The sequence below is a fragment of the Salminus brasiliensis genome, unplaced genomic scaffold (assembly GCF_030463535.1).
Source record: "Salminus brasiliensis unplaced genomic scaffold, fSalBra1.hap2 scaffold_141, whole genome shotgun sequence".
NCBI classification, from domain to species: Eukaryota; Metazoa; Chordata; class Actinopteri; order Characiformes; family Bryconidae; genus Salminus; species Salminus brasiliensis.
Window position 1 is genome coordinate 22859 of NW_027326672.1, and position 17591 is coordinate 40449.

General features: G+C 45.0%; 1 protein-coding gene across 1 annotated transcript; it reads right to left on the bottom strand.

Annotated features, from left to right (window-relative positions):
- Positions 1-7791: 7791 nt before the first annotated feature.
- ahcy (adenosylhomocysteinase) lies at positions 7792-17092 on the bottom strand. Its single transcript, XM_072672033.1, has 10 exons — positions 16942-17092; positions 14144-14334; positions 12933-13008; positions 11678-11830; positions 11180-11292; positions 10312-10519; positions 10059-10146; positions 9744-9861; positions 9425-9619; positions 7792-8586 (listed from the first exon to the last, which is right to left on the bottom strand). The coding sequence occupies exons 1-10, from the start codon at positions 16967-16969 to the stop codon at positions 8455-8457; spliced, it is 1302 nt and encodes a 433-aa protein (XP_072528134.1). The 5' UTR covers positions 16970-17092; the 3' UTR covers positions 7792-8454.
- Positions 17093-17591: the final 499 nt, after the last annotated feature.

Below are 17591 nucleotides of genomic sequence, written 5' to 3' on the forward strand. Positions count from 1 at the left end.
ACAGGAATACACAAAAAGGGATCAAAGGCCAAAAGAGCCACAATAATTCCAGAGCAGAAGAAGATCCACAGTCACGGAGAGCAGAGATCTAAAAAAAAACAAGAAGACGGAACCAACAGGATAGGAGAACGCTCAGAACTGCAATGGGAGAACTAACTATGCTCCAGAAGCAGCAGCAGAGGGAGAGGTGGTACTTGTAGAGGCACTAATTGGGGTACTGCAGTCAGGCGTGAGTGATGAGACCGTTACGGGATGCTACGGAAGAGGACCTCTGGTGGCAGGATGGAGCATCGCCTGTTACAATGAACATGAATGAGCCGCCACAGAAAACAGCTCAGTGGAACTCAGTGGAATACAGATGAACAGATAAGGACACAGCAAAACACAGACATACAGGAACCCAGCAGAACACAGGAATACAGCAGAACACAGACATACAGGAACACAGCAAAACACAGACATACAGGAACACAGCAAAACACAGGAATACAGCAGAACACAGCAAAACACAGGAATACAGCAAAACACAGAAATACAGGAACACAGCAAAACACAGGAATACAGCAAAACACAGGAATACAGCAGAACACAGCAAAACACAGGAATACAGGAACACAGCAAAACACAGGAATACAGGAACACAGCAAAACACAGGAATACAGCAGAACACAGAAATACAGCAGAACACAGCAAAACACAGAAATACAGGAACACAGTAGAACCCAGCAAAACACAGAAATATAGCAGAACACAGCAAAACACAGGAAAAACACAGTAGAACTCAGGGATACAGCAGAACACAGCAAAACACAGCAAAAACACAGTAGAACTCAGGGATACAGCAGAACACAGCAAAACACAGGAATACAGGAACACAGCAAAACACAGGAATACAGGAACACAGCAAAACACAGGAATACAGCAGAACACAGAAATACAGCAGAACACAGCAAAACACAGAAATACAGGAACACAGTAGAACCCAGCAAAACACAGAAATACAGCAGAACACAGCAAAACACAGCAAAAACACAGTAGAACTCAGGGATACAGCAGAACACAGCAAAACACAGAAATACAGGAACACAGCAAAACACAGAAATACAGGAACACACAGAAATACAGCAGAACACAGCAAAACACAGCAAAACACAGGAATACAGCAGAACACAGCAAAACACAGGAATACAGCAGAACACAGCAAAACACAGAAATACAGCAGAACACAGCAAAACACAGAAATACAGCAGAACACAGCAAAACACAGGAATACAGCAGAACACAGAAATACAGCAGAACACAGCAAAACACAGGAATACAGGAACACAGTAGAACCCAGCAAAACACAGAAATACAGCAGAACACAGCAAAACACAGAAATACAGGAACACAGCAAAACACAGAAATACAGCAGAACACAGCAAAACACAGAAATACAGCAGAACACAGCAAAACACAGGAATACAGCAGAACACAGAAATACAGCAGAACACAGCAAAACACAGAAATACAGGAACACAGTAGAACCCAGCAAAACACAGAAATACAGCAGAACACAGCAAAACACAGAAATACAGGAACACAGCAAAACACAGGAAAAACACAGTAGAACTCAGGGATACAGCGGAACACAGCAAAACACAGAAATACAGGAACACACAGAAATACAGCAGAACACAGCAAAACACAGAAATACAGGAACACAGCAAAACACAGTAGAACTCAGGAATACAGTAGAACACAGCAAAACACAGAAATACAGGAACACACAGAAATACAGCAGAACACAGCAAAACACAGAAATACAGGAACACAGCAAAACACAGAAATACAGGAACACAGCAAAACACAGGAATACAGCAGAACACAGCAAAACACAGAAATACAGGAACACAGCAAAACACAGGAATACAGGAATACAGCAAAACACAGGAATACAGCAGAACACAGCAAAACACAGAAATACAGGAACACACAGAAATACAGCAGAACACAGCAAAACACAGAAATACAGGAACACAGCAAAACACAGAAATACAGGAACACAGCAAAACACAGGAATACAGCAGAACACAGAAATACAGCAGAACACAGCAAAACACAGGAATACAGGAACACAGCAAAACACAGGAATACAGCAGAACACAGCAAAACACAGGAATACAGCAAAACACAGGAATACAGGAACACAGCAAAACACAGGAATACAGGAATACAGCAAAACACAGGAATACAGCAGAACACAGAAATACAGCAGAACACAGCAAAACACAGAAATACAGGAACACAGTAGAACACAGCAAAACACAGAAATACAGCAGAACACAGCAAAACACAGAAATACAGGAACACAGCAAAACACAGGAAAAACACAGTAGAATCAGGGATACAGCAGAACACAGCAAAACACAGGAAAAACACAGTAGAACTCAGGGATACAGCAGAACACAGCAAAACACAGAAATACAGGAACACAGTAGAACACAGCAAAACACAGAAATACAGCAGAACACAGCAAAACACAGAAATACAGGAACACAGCAAAACACAGGAAAAACACAGTAGAATCAGGGATACAGCAGAACACAGCAAAACACAGAAATACAGGAACACAGTAGAACACAGCAAAACACAGAAATACAGCAGAACACAGCAAAACACAGAAACACAGGAATACAGCAGAACACAGCAGGACACTTTAATACAGTAGAACACAGCAAAACACAGCAGGACACAGGAATACAGTAAAACACAGCAAAACACAGCAGGACACAGGAGAACACAGGAGAACACAGAGGAACACGGAGGAACACAGGACAACACTTTAACACAGTAGAACACAAAGGAACAGTGAAACACAAACAAACACAGCGGAACAAAGCAGAACACAATAGAACACAGTAAAATACAGCAGAACACGGCAGAACCCAGCAGCAAGTGAGTACGAGTAAAAGTGTGTATGAGATTGTGTGTGATTTATTATTTTGATTTTTTTTGTTACATATCTGTTGTATATTCATTTAGTTTATTGTTTATTTTGTTCATGATTTATTATTGAAATTTACTGTGAAAGCTTTAGAAATAAATCTGAACTGAACCAAGTTAATAAAGTAATTCAATCAAAACAGAAAGAAAGACGCCTGACTATTACACAGGAGTGACAGCAGGAGTATACACAGTTCTAGAAAGTTCTAGAGCCTGTTTTGATGGTAAGTGTGTTGGAGGAGCAGCTGGGAGGTGGTGCGCACAGTCGGTAGATCGGCTCTTCTCCACTCCGCTCTGAGGCTCCACCGAGCTGCTGATCATGGCGGTTTTCATGATTCTCTCTGAACACTTCTGAAGAGAACCTGCTTTGAACTCTGGAGAACTGTGGGCGTGGCTCAACTGAGGAAGGAAATGAGAGGCCAATCGCCAGACCCAGAAATAAAAAATAATGACCCGTGCTCGCTCGTGGCCCCGAAACGGGTGAGGTGCCAGCCTGAACGGAGGGGAGATCAAAGTGCGCTGGCTGCTCTCAGGGTGATTACAGCCCCGTAAAACAGCAGAAACGCCAGCCTTCACTTCTGATCCCGTCCACTTCCCCAACACCAGCAGCAGAGAGAGGAGGTCTGACTGAACACAGAGAGGAGAACAGCCGCAGAGGAGCTGCAGAGCTGAGTCTGCAGTCTGTGGAGAACAGGAGGAGACTCCAAGTTGCTGAGAACACCTTCACTGCAGAGCACCCTCTTCAGCACTGCTTTAGCTGCACTGCTGTAAAGGTTCTCCAGGACGTAGAACCGTGTTTATCTTCAGTAGATGGAAGAATAAAAAAAAAACCAAAACACACACCCACGTTTACATAAACTCCGCCCACTTCAGAAAGCTCAAGTAAAAGCTGGAGGACCGGGGGAAGATGGTGTTGATACTGGAGAGCAGCTCAGCACCTCCAGACTCTGCTAAACTCACACCAGAAGGGAAAGACCGGATCATTTTTACCAGTAAGACTCAAGAAAGACAAACCTGGGGAAGCGAGTGAGGGCCGGGCTAAAAGCTAGCGACTGCTCCAGCTTGCTGACAGCACATGGTGCTGAGGGGCCGCAGCGAGAGGACAGCAGCACTATCATTGCAGTGCCGTAAACCAGCCAATCAGAGCAGAGCTCATCTTTTTCCCTCAAAAAGGAAAAACTGTGCATCTGAAGAAAAATAACAGGGTGGTAAAAAACACACACCAAATCTCTGTATTATCAAATTTATTTATCTACAAATGAAAACTGTATATGATAAATATTAAATGTATAATACTTATATGTAAATGAATGATATATGATACTTATTTATATGTAAATGAGGAGCATTTATATAAACAAATATTTACACAATCCTTTATGATTTATACACACACACACACACACACACACACACACACACACACACACACACACACACACCAGCTTTCCAGTCGTGTGTAATGAGCTGCTGCGTTGCGTGGGACTGAAGAACGACATCACGTTCTCAACTCCACCGGTTCTATTACAGACAGTAAAAGCTCTGGACTGGACGGGAAGGGGATCACAGTGCTGCAGTGCAGCTGTATTTGCGTGGTGCTGACAGCAGGTGAGACACGGTTCCGAAACCCAGACCGAGGCGGACGTCTCTGACTTCTGACCCAATTAATCGATAGATGAACTGGATACAGAAGACTCTGCCATGTGAGCGAGAGAGGCATGCGGTGGGAGGGCGAGATAGCGAGAATGCTAAGCCCAGGCATTCCACACATTCTCCCTCCAATTGAAAACATCAGCAACGCGGAGAACAACAGAACCGTCAGCCCGAGCTGTTCTCTTCAGCTTACCCGTTCCCACCAGGTAGCTCAGAAACCCTCCACCTTCATTTTCTATTCTTCTCCATTTCTTTCACTATAACACCTTTAAACTTCAGAAATTCAGAGAGAAGCAAGTTGTTACTCACCAGAGGCCAGAAACAGACAGGTAACTGGTCAGCTCACCCGTGATTTCAGTTCATTCGCTCCATCACCATTAAACTGTACTGACAACCGCTGCCACCTACTGGATACATCATTTAACTGCAGTAACTGCAAATGTATATTTTAGCTTTTGATTGAGGCTTTTTATCTTATTTTATGACAGATATCAAAACATTTTACTGCTAGTTGTAGTGTGTGTGTGTGTTACTCCATTTGTGGGAGGATACTCAGAATCTGAAAATTTTAAGTCAAAAATAAGTCTAAATTACTTTGAGATACATTGACTATGTGCACCATCACCTGCACGCAGTGCCACCTACTGGATACACTATGAACTGCAGAAACAAATAAAAACAAGGATGAAACCGTTAAAAACAGACATGAAGGTTTTCCTCCTCGTGTGGGGCTGTAAAAATGACATTTCATAAAAGAAAGTAAAAAATGAAAAAGTCAATCCAGATAAACATTGAGGCACTGCAGCCGAAACTGAGCAGAAGAGCTGCACCCCGGGCCTCTCCTCTCACGGGCAGGAACGCACTTCCACACGACTCAGCAAAAGCTGGGCTCCATGGCCGTGCTCTGAGCGTCTATAACAAACGTAAAAGGATCCCCAGAGGCCTTCAAATCCAGATTCCTGTCGACTGTTGGCCATGGTGACCCTGCGTTCTGTTAAAGATGGAGTAAGATTCTGAATCGATCTTCACGGCCTTCCTGTAGCTGCCTGTGTCTGATTTAAGACCTTGATGCTGACCTACAAATCTGGAAAAATGGACCCCTGCCTCCTAGCTGAGAGCCCTGTCTGTACCTAGAGCTCCAAAAGGCCTGAAGAGCAGCTCAGCTCAGCTCAGCTCAGCATATCTCAGGACACCTGGAAGACCATCATCAAAACCAGTGGCCACCAACCCTGCTGAAAAGACCTGCCTTCCAAATCAAACAACTCGCTCCAACATTCAGATGCACCTGAAGCCCTTTAGTACCTGGTCCAGGTGTGTTAGATTAGCTAAACTCCGCCTCTCTCATCAAATGAAACTTTCTATCCAACTGAAGAAGTACTGCCAATAGAATAGGACTCTCTGGAGCAGATCAACATCATGACCCTATTGGCTCCATGCTGCCTAATAATGCCAGGCGTGGACTAGAGGGGTATAAAGCCCCCCAGCATTGAGGAGCTGTGGAGCAGTGGAGGAACGGTGTTCTCTGGAATAATGGTGGAGGAGCTCCATCCAGTACTTTTGGATGAGTGGGGGAGAGATGAGACAGCTCATTAGCATAAGAAGGTTAGAGGTCTCGGTCTGATTGAGAATACCCAGCCCATCAGATCAGATCAGACACAGAGTCACATTCCAGCAGAGAGAACAGAGGAAAGCCACAGCAGAGAGCGGGAACAGCTGAATGAAGATGTTTCTGAAGGCCTCCATCTTCCAAACCCCAGCATTCCTGCAGCGCTCAGCTACACCGCCAGTGGTCGGAGCTCGTCAGGACATACCCGTCATGTTTTTCACAGCAACAACGCAACTGTGCCCACAACCCATATGACACCCATTACAGCCCAGAACCGCTTCTAATCCAGTACACATCGTCATGAGCTGAACCGATTCAGGATCTCTGAGATGATGTCTGATATTGCTGATGTTCATACATACTCTATCTGGACAAAAGTATTGGGACACCTGCTCGTTCATTTATTCTTCTGAAATCAAGGGTATTAAAGAGCTACTGTCTACTGTCCAGAAAAAAAGACTTTCTACTAGATTCTGGAGGAGGAGCACTGCTGTGAGGATTTGATTGCCTTTAGCAAGAAGAGCGTTACTGAGGTCAGGATAGAGGTTAGATGATCACCACACTGTGAGGGGTGGCGGGGGATGACCATAAAAAAAAAAACATCTCTCAGAAGTAAAGGAACAGTTTAGCGCCTCTGTGCCTTTCAATCTCCAGAGTCAGATACCAGCAGTTAGTCTCTCTGTGCTGATATTGACCCCCTTTTTACTGCTGGAGCGTCCACTTCCCGGACAGCCTGGGAGTCCAGGGGGACTCAATGAAGACGGTCTGAGACACTGAAGATTGGAGAAGGGGGCGGGTCTTGTAGACTTGACAACATTCAGCTTCATTTCTACAGAATGAAACAGAACCGCGGCGTCCATGTTAGCATGCCCTCGTAACCGTCTCATACGGACAACCTTTCTTAAAGCAGTGTTATGTGACAGTTGGTATGTTTTGCTCCTGGGCTCCCTCTACAGGTGGGCAGTGTCATTCACTTTTACTCCACTGTTGTAAATACACCCTTTATTGAAAGTTTCTTTAGCGGTTCTTCTATCATGTAAACAATCCTCTTACGCTCCTTTTCCTTTGAGTGTCGAGCAGTTTTCCAGACCCAGATCAAACCCACAAAGCAAAGCTGGGATGGAGAATGACCACTAACAGGATAATTTTCTCATGACCAGTCTTAATCTCTACCCAACAAACCGCCTTTAAGGTTCCAGATTCCACAGATGGTTCCCATTCTGCTGTGAGGGAGAGGTGAGAGCGGGAAGAAGAAAGAGGGAAATCTGAAAGCGTCTATCTTTAAGAGTCTCAGGGGATCAGTTTTAGCCTTTTAACGGTGAAGAATGTCTAATTACCAACAGGCCTTTCATTAACTCCACCCCCAGTAACAACCTGAACCCAACCACATCACGAGCCAGAGCCCTAACGCAGCTCGAGCCGCTGCAGCAGAGGTAGTGTGACCATCAAAAGTGACCACTTCTGTAGAGGATTCAAATACTACCAAATAAAACAGGCCAGTCTCAATTCAAATCAAGACAAAAAATAAAACGTAGGAGAAACCAGAGTGAAGTCCAGTATGTTCTTTATTTTCCATTAAAAGGTTTCAGTAAAACACAAACACAGTATTCCATACCGAAACCTTTTGGAGGACCCACAAACTGATGGCTGGAAATCAGGAACCAAAGCAAACACTGAAATACTCAGAAGTCATTTCTCTCAAATGTTTTAACGGCTTTACAGAATGCGTTCCACAAAGTTGCCACATAAACATGGGAATTACTTTCTAAATAAGGCATGAAGACCAAAACTGACTGGCTGGCGAGGTCCAGACACTTCAAAGGGACATCAAACAAGCGTCAGAAATCTGCAGAAGACTGGAGCAGTCAGAACCGTTCAGTAAAGCAGGGAATGGAAGAAATGGAAACTCTGGTCCAAAAAGTAAAAATCCAGCCCAGGACTTCGTTTCCGGCGTGACTGGGCGGCTCTAGAGCAGCTCTGGGAGGATTTTTGCTTTCTGGACACAGAGGCTGATCAGAGTTCAGTGGAGCACTTGATGTCCCATAAAGAGAAAGGCCATGATCACATTTGTTTGAAATAACTGAGGGATAACTGTCTGTAGAACCGTTAGAACCAGAAGCAGGCAAAGAGAACGTCGAGCACCTCTGCAGTCACTACCTGTCCAACAAACTTTGGCGGACTGTAGACGTTCACTCTCTGGAGGAAACTCCTCAGTAGCGATAGTGGTCTGGTTTAAAAGGCCCCTCCTGGGGCAGGCCCAGGTACTTAGCTTGGCTCTCCGTCAGCTTCGTCAGCTTGACCCCGAGTTTGTCCAGGTGGGCGGCAGCTACTTCTTCATCCAGCTGTAAATATTAGAAGAAAGTTAAAACTTCACACACATCCAACACCCAATAATCTCAGACTACACTGAACACTGAACTGGTGAAACTGGACCAGCGCTCGAATAGTGACTGGTTTCATTTCAGGGCTCAGTTTAACACGTTTCTCTTTCTCTAAAAAAAAAAAAAAATAAAAAATAAAAAAAATAAAATTAATCTCACACACACACACACACACACACACACACACACACAGTTCAAAAGTATCTGGACAGCTCTTCTACGGAGCGAGTTCAGTCCAATTACAGTATTTCACACAGCTGTATAATCTCCATAGAAGAGCACTGACCAACAGAACAGGACTCAGGAGCAGCCATGAGAAAGCCAGGCGTAAGCTAGAGGGGTCTAATGCCCTCTAGCAGCAGTGTTTTCTGGAAGGGTCAACCAATACTTTTGTCTTCAGGATGACACTTACAGACCCTGCTGGCTTCCACACAGCTTTAACAACATGTCCCATTAATCAGGAGAACGGCTGGAATTCTGTAGGACGAACACAGTCGATTCCCACATCTAATAGGAGGCAGATTTGAACTGATGCCATCTTGTGGCAGATCTGCATTTTTACGGTCTTCCCCTTCATTTGTTTGTGTTCCGGGGGGGCAGTGATTTACAGAGTTTCCTCTGTATGTGAGTGTTTTTGTACTACTGTAAGGTGTTTTGAGTTTCAGAAATGTTAATAATAATAATAATAATAATAATAATAATAATAATAATAAACCATAACTATTATTATTGCTACAACAACAACAACAACTCAGCTCGTCTCTTATGAGCAGCCATATAGAGAATTTAGGGAATTTACCTTCTTTGGCAGGAAGTACACGCCCACTGGGTACTTGCTGGTGTTGGTCCAGAGCTCGATCTGCGCAAGAACCTGATTGGTGAAGGAGTTACTCATAACAAAGCTGGGGTGACCCATCGCACAGCCCAGGTTCACCAGACGCCCTTCAGCCAAAACGATCACGTGACGGCCGCTCTTCAGACGGTAACGGTCCACCTGGAGGACGAGGTCATGAACAGAGAAACTGATTTAAACGCTCCTGTTAGAACACGCCTAGAACCCTCCAAACTAAACACTGTCCAGCCTGAGTGTGTGTTTGAGGATAGTACTGATTCAGTACCTGAGGTTTAACGTTGATCCGTTCAGCTGCGTTTTCATTCAGCCACTTCATGTCAATCTCGCAGTCGAAATGGCCGATGTTGCAAACGATGGAGTCATCCTTCATCTGCTCGAAGTGTCTGCACAGAGAACCGTTAGAACCATCAGGATCAGCAATATAGAGCAGCTGAGGTAGCTGAGGTTCTGGAGGCAGAATTACACATTAGGTCCATATCGTGGTCTAAACCAATCAGAGATAGTGAAGGGAGAGTGTGTGTGTGTGTGTGTGTGTGTGTGTGTGTGTGTGTGTGTGTGTGTGTGTGTGTGTGTGTCTTACCTGCCCAGAATAATATCCTCACAGCCAGTTGTGGTCACAAAGATATTGCCCTCCTTGCAGGCCTCATCCATCGTGGTCACCTCATAGCCTGCCGAAATAACCAGAAAAATCAGGTTAATAAAATGCAAAAGTTTGGACACCCAACTCAGCAGTCCAGTACAGACAGTACAGCCCAGTCAGGTCTCAGTAAGGGTGAATATACACTGCTGCAGCGTCGACACAGTGGACAGTGCCACACAGGAGAAAAACACACCCTCCATGGCCGCCTGCAGGGCGTTGATGGGGTCGACTTCCGTGACGATGACTCTGGCGCCGAATCCTCTAAGAGCCTGAACGCACCCTTTACCCACGTCACCGTACCCGGCCACCACCGCCACCTTACCAGCAATCATCACATCCGTCGCCCGCTTGATGCCATCGATCAGAGACTCGCGGCAGCCGTATAGGTTATCAAACTTACTCTGCAGGAGGAACAGAGGATCGGATTAACCCGCTACGGGCCAACATCATTACTGACTGAATGTTATTATTAAGATAAGAAAATTTATTCATGATCATTCTGTTTCAGGTCAGTCGGTGGAAAACCTCTAGATTAAATTACAAAAAAAAAAAAAGACAATAAAAATGAAACTACCGAACCGTCAGAAATAAGAAATACTGACAGTAGATTTTAGCCGATGTTCCTCACTGAGAGATGATCATCTGCTGGAGAGGTTTACAGCTGGCTTCATTGGGACTTCAGCTCTCCTGTTTAACTTTTCTTTCCCCCAAATAGAACCGATCTGAATTGGTTTCACTGAGCAGTTTTTAGAATCGATTCAGTCTTTATGCAGTTACTGTTCCATTTCAGACACCTGCTCAGGTAAATGTTCAGCTAAATGGGTTCTCTCCCTGCACTCAGCTGCGGTTCTGCTCCCTCAGTTCTAAACAAAGTTTTGGTAGAAAACCTGATTATCGAGAAGATTTCTCTTTTAACTGCACTGAGGAATCACAGATCTCCAGCTGCTCAGACACGCCTCCACACCTGTCCAGCCAATCACCTGCCAACCATCGACCTCCTCTCAATTTCAGTGGAGGTGAATATTAGTCAATATCTAATTTAAATACAGAAACTTTGTTACCTTGGTAACAGAGTCGTTTACATTGATGGCAGGAATTTTGAGATCTCCCTTCTTCAGCATCTTGTAGAGGTTGTGAACACCAGTGGTGGTCTCCTCAGACAGACCTTTGATTCCTGGGAGGAAATTTTTTTTTTTTAATTAAATCACCTACATAGATGAAAGCAGTCTAATGCCGCCACCTACAGGTAATAAAAAGAACCCACCCCCCCCCCCTCGAATAAAAACTGCCCCAATAAAGTCCACAAACTAAACAAAACAGAGGATTACATTTCTGGCAGAATTACAGACCTTCAATTTTTTCCTGTAAAAAACAAACTAAAAAGGTTTAAACATATAAAAGGTCTCAGATTAAAAGCTAGCCCTCTAAATTCAAATATGATTAATATTTGTAATAAAGATGATTTGCATAAATGTTCACTTTTTTATTTAGTCCTGTTTCTCTTTGCAGCTCCTCCAGGTTATATTCAATTAATAATAAATAATTTATTGTAATCTCACCGGTCAGCAGTTTGGGGTATTTCTGGTGAACCAGGTTGGTCAGATCTCCACCATCATCCAGGATCATGTTGAGAGGCTGACCGTCCTTAAAGTAGATGGTCTGCTCGATGCACCACACATACTCCTCATCAGTCTCTCCCTTCCAGGCGTACACTAAAACACATCATTTAGACCTTCATCATCATCATCCTCATCCTGCATTACTGATAGACCCTACACCCAAACTATACTGCAGAATCTGAGATCAGCTGCTTCTCTGGGTTTTTTAGTGTTGCTATGGACACCAGACACGTGGTGAAAACCTTTCTTTAGAAATTCTGGATCACATGACAGAATTTCCCTCACAGGTCCCTAGGAGCCCCTTTCACACACTGCAGCCAATGAACACACTTCACAGGCGAGGGGCACGGAGAACCCCCAAACTAAATATTAAAAGTAAAGAAGTTAATAGAGATGCACTGATCCGATATTAGGACCGAATATCGGCCCCGATATTAACAACACTAGCTGGATCAGGTATTGGATAGTTAGGCTGATCCATGGAACCGATCCTTTCACTTTAATCTGTTGGTGTGAGACTGCTTTAAATGTGCAAATAAATAAAATTAAGTACATTTCTATCTGTGTTCATTTGTTCTTCTTTAACTGGTTTTATAGTCCCCAAAGAGTTCTGCTCAGTTCATATCCCAGAAGCAGATCAGACACAATCACTGGTCCTACACCAGTAAGACCAGTAGCACCCTAAAGTCTGACGTGGATCAAGCATGTCGTAAGGTCAGGGGTCGTCAAGTGCTGCTCTACACTACAGCACCATCTTGTGGACTGAGGGAGAAACACTTTGGTGCTTCATCAGCACTGAGCAGAAAAGCCTGGTTAGTGGGTCGGTAGTAAGGAACTGTTCATCTGACTCACAGGAAAGTTGTAGGAATGTTGATCAAATAAGTGAGAGAGAGAGAGAGAGAGAGAGAGAGAGAGAGAGAGAGAGAGAGAGAGAGAGAGAGAGAGAGAGAGAGAGAGAGAGAGAAGCTCTGTTCTTATTGGTCAGTAAGGAGAAGCTATGAGAAGCTCTGAGGTCTTCACTGCAGTGTGGGCTTTAATCTGGGAACTAACCCCTCCCCCAAACCCCCGTTCCTACACCCAGGATTCGTCCTCTCCGCCTGCAGCAGAGTCTCTGAATTTCCTAAAACGCTCATGAAAGTTTTCCAGCAGGGGCACCAACACCTGAGCATAACACACACAAGCACACAGACGTTACCTGGGACACCAGTCTTGGCAATGGCGGCTGCAGCGTGATCCTGAGTGGAGAAGATGTTACAGCTGGACCACTGGACCTGGGGGAGGAGGGGCAATTTGTAATCCTTCAGTATTTTAAAGTGCAATTGCACTTTTAGTCTCACTCACACACTCTCACACACACTCTCACACACACTCTCACACACACTCTCACACACACTCTCACACACACTCTCACACACACTCTCACACACACTCTCACACACACACACACACACACACACACACACACACACACACACACACTCCGATAAGACGCTGGGTTCAGCTGATGACTGTACGTTTAGTCTCAGTGTGTTCCTGATAAGCAACCTTGAGCCTGGAAACTCCAGCTCTGCACGGGGGAGCGAGAGAGAGAGAGAGAGAGAGAGATACAGACAGAGAGAGAGAGAGATACAGACAGAGAGAGAGAGATACAGACAGAGAGAGAGAGAGATACAGACAGAGATACAGACAGAGAGATACAGACAGAGAGAGAGAGATACAGACAGAGAGAGAGAGATACAGACAGAGATACAGACAGAGAGAGAGAGATACAGACAGAGAGAGAGATACAGACAGAGATACAGACAGAGATACAGACAGAGAGAGAGATACAGACAGAGAGAGAGATACAGACAGAGAGAGAGATACAGACAGAGAGAGAGATACAGACAGAGAGAGAGATACAGACAGAGATACAGACAGAGATACAGACAGAGATACAGACAGAGAGAGAGAGAATGGCTTTATTAGACAGACTCTCTGAAACACCAATCTCACATCAGAAGCAGCAGGTTATAGAGGTTCTAGGTTCTAGGTTCTAGGTTCAGTACGACAGTAAAACAGCAGCAGCTCCTCAGCTTTTGTCTCAGAGTGAGTCAGTACCGAACTAACAGGTGAATCAGTGACTGTACTGAATGTCAGCACCGCCTCAGAACCTGCCTGCAACTCCACCCAGACTGGACTGAAATGACTGGCGGAGCCGGCTCGGACCGGGGCTGTTTGGTTGGGTTTGTTGTTGAGGGACTCAGAGCGCCGCCGCCGCCGCCACCCCCACACACACACACACACACACACACACACACACACACACACACACACACACACACACACACACACACATTAACCTAATTAGAAGGCACTCTCAGATTAAGGCTGTCGTCTTTAAACCGGGTCAGGATCAGTCCTCACCTCGGCTCCGAGTGCAGTGAGGGTCTCGATCAGGACGGCGGTCTGGAGGGTCATGTGCAGACAGCCGGCGATGCGCGCTCCTTTCAGAGGTTTGGACACTCCGTACATCTCCCTCATCTTCATCAGACCCGGCATCTCGTTCTCCGCAATGTCAATCGCCTTCCTCCCCCACTCCGCCAGGCTGATATCAGCTACACACACACACACACACACACACACACACACACACACACACACACACACACACACTTACTAAAGGCAGATAAAGCATCTGTAGGGGAGAGATCTTCATTTATCTGTTTGAGTCTAGAAAAGTTTTAGCACTTATTCGGGTTCTGCAGTCCAGAGAACACGGACAGAACAGGTTCCAGACAGAAACACAAACTCAGAATTGGAGAGTTTTAGGAGCAGTGGAGAACCCTGTGCATGTGGGTTCTTGTGCTCTGAGGGTTCCAGTGAACTCTGCTCTGTGCCGATGAGTCACACGCTAACAGCGCCCCCCTGTGGAGAATCCCAAGCGGGCGAGTGAGGAGAACTCCTGAGAGCTTCAGCATGTTTCAACTGGATCTGACCTGCTGCTTCCTCACTCCACCCTCATTAATACTGCCTTACAACACACTCGCACACAGGTGTGTGTGTGTGTGTGTGGGGGGGGGGGGGGGCACTTTCTCACTTTCAGAGATAACTGGAATTCTCCAGTTGTAACCAAACACCAAACACATGTAGCCAAACCCCAACTCTCTCACACACACACACACACACACACACACACACACACACACACACACACACACACACACACACACACTCTGAGGTGTAAACACATCACTGTTCAGTAAAAGAGCAGTAAAATGCACTGGGTCATAAATCCATAAGGGGGCGCTCTTAAATATGAAGAGCTGCCGAGCAGAGCAGCTGTTCTCTCAGGGGGTCTAATCTCTCAGCTCTGATTCAGACTCCACACTAAAGCTTTTTACACTTTAATATGATAGACTTAGATTTACAGTTCGCGTCAGGCTCCTTCCTCACAGTCTGAGACACGGGTTTCGTTCGGGGCGTTAATTTAAGAGCTGCGAGCAGAGCGCCTGTTCTCTCAGGGGTTAATCTCTCAGCCCCTCCTCCCGCCCCCCCTCCCGGACTCCCCCCCACTAAAGCTTTTTACACTTTAATATGATAGACTTAGATTTACAGTTCGGCGTCAGGCTCCTTCCTCACAGTCTGAGACACGGGGTTTCTGTTCTCCAACGTTTTAAAGAGACACATTTTAATCACGGCGAGAAGATCAGCAAACAAACAAACAAACACAAACAAACAAACACTGTTTTTCATGGCTCAAAATGTGTGTATGTAATATTTACAAAACTGAATAATTACACAATCATACACAACAAAATGAGCTCAGTTTAAGGGTCGACGATATGGTAAAAATATTATATCAATATTTAACTGTTACACAGGATTAACTACACTTACACCCTCTGTAAGGAAACATGTTCTAGATGTTTAGCAAAATATTTCATTCCAGCATCAGTTCACACAAGTTCAGATATTTTATAAAGAATGTCTCAAAGAGGCCGACAGAGATCAGGTGTGCTATAATGAGGGCTGCAGAACATCATATTAGTTACAATTACAATACAAACAAACTTCCCGAGTACTCAAATCATTCAGGTAAGCTCCACTAACTTTAATAATAATAATAATAATAATAATAATAATAATAAATATCATCTTCATATTCACATTCAGTAACAGTGCTAGTCAGTGATCGGTGTTAATCAGTAATAGTACACTCAGATCTAAGTAACACAATGAAAGGTCTTGCTTTGACAGGTCATCCTACTGCTGAAAGCTGTCCTCTGGACTTTATATCCAGCCATACAAAGTCCAACTAACTTAACCAGTTACACATCCTTTCATCTCAGTGTTGCTTAATACTGATTTCTACTAAAAAAAACACAGATACAGTAATCATTACAAACAATCAATCAGTCAGTCAGTCAGTCAATCCAACCAGCACAAGTCCTTTCCTACTTCCCTCTCTTCTTGGGGACTTTTATTTTGAAAGTTATTAGTTTCATTATTAAAACCTTTACTGTACTAAATGATCGCTGTAAAACGATAAAACGGACATGTGTTCAGTCTTAGCACAACCACGTGTCCAATAATACTCTGAATAATGCGTTCAAACCTGTCAGCTAAGATTGCAGTGTTACAGCATCATGGGAAATGTAGTTCGCTGACGCTGAGCAGCCGGTCCGCCAGCAGGGTCACTGCGCACACAACGAACTACAACTTCCAACATGGGTTCCCGCACTGCTCTGAATGAAACCATGCTCTCTGGAGAAGTGGCCCAACGTTATGTGTGCATTATGGTGCTGTTTCAGAGGGGTCTCAGAGGGGTTTCAGAGGGGTTCTGCGTGATTTATGAGGCGGGAGCTGCAGAAGAGTCGAGCGGGTTTGTTAGTAGTAGTTAAATTGGATAAATCAGTGTTTATACTGGTAAAGTTCACGATATAAAGGCAGAGAGTGGAAACAGAGGCATATGAGTTGCATTAGATTTGTAATAGATCCGGCTGCTCTTTAGTAAAATACCATTGTCTTGCAGTAGCTGTCTTACTGGAACTGTCCGATCCACCTTAAACGCTGCAGCAGTTACAGTAGGACCGCCTGAGGCGCCAGAATGGAACTGCTGCAGTATTTAAGGTGGACCGGACAGTTCCAGTAAGACGACAACTGCAGTGCTTTAGCAGGAAAATGAAAAGCTGTATATTTACGTAGCTCCTCCGAATACTGACCGACTTTGAAGGGCAGCTTCTCAGACATTGCTGGATGATCTTCTTGTGGATTCTTATGGATCTGAGTCGAGTCCCGGCTCGGTTACGGACTTCTACAGAGAGGGAAACAACCAAACCGGGAACTTGAATATAAGAAGCTGTAACCGCCCTCATTGAATATTCATGAGACCACGGCCACCGAGGCCACGCCTCTTGCTGCTTATTGGATTATCGACGCTCTACGGTGGCCAATGAACGTCCTTCGAAGGCCGTGGGTGTGGCTGTGAGTCCTGTATGAAATGAGTGTTTGAGAGGAGCGGGGTGAAGGGGAGCTGAGCTGAGCTCATCAGAGGGGGGTTCGGGGGGGTTCAGGGGGGTTCGGTGTGAAACTGACCCACTCTGATTTCTATACAGTGGTGGTGAATGGAACTTGGTGTTGGTCGCCATGACTACAACACAGATACAGCCCATAATTTATTTCCAATCCAAACCCACCAGTGCAGCTCCTCGAGTCCTCTGAGTGATATGAAGGTACCCTCTAAAACCTCGGACTGTCCCAGTATTCTTCATGTTCCTCGAGTGTTTCATATTTCCAGTAAAATCGCGCGGAGCTGCAGTTCTGGACGCAGGTCCGGCCTGTAGGTCAGATGTCTCAGTCTGACGTCACTGCG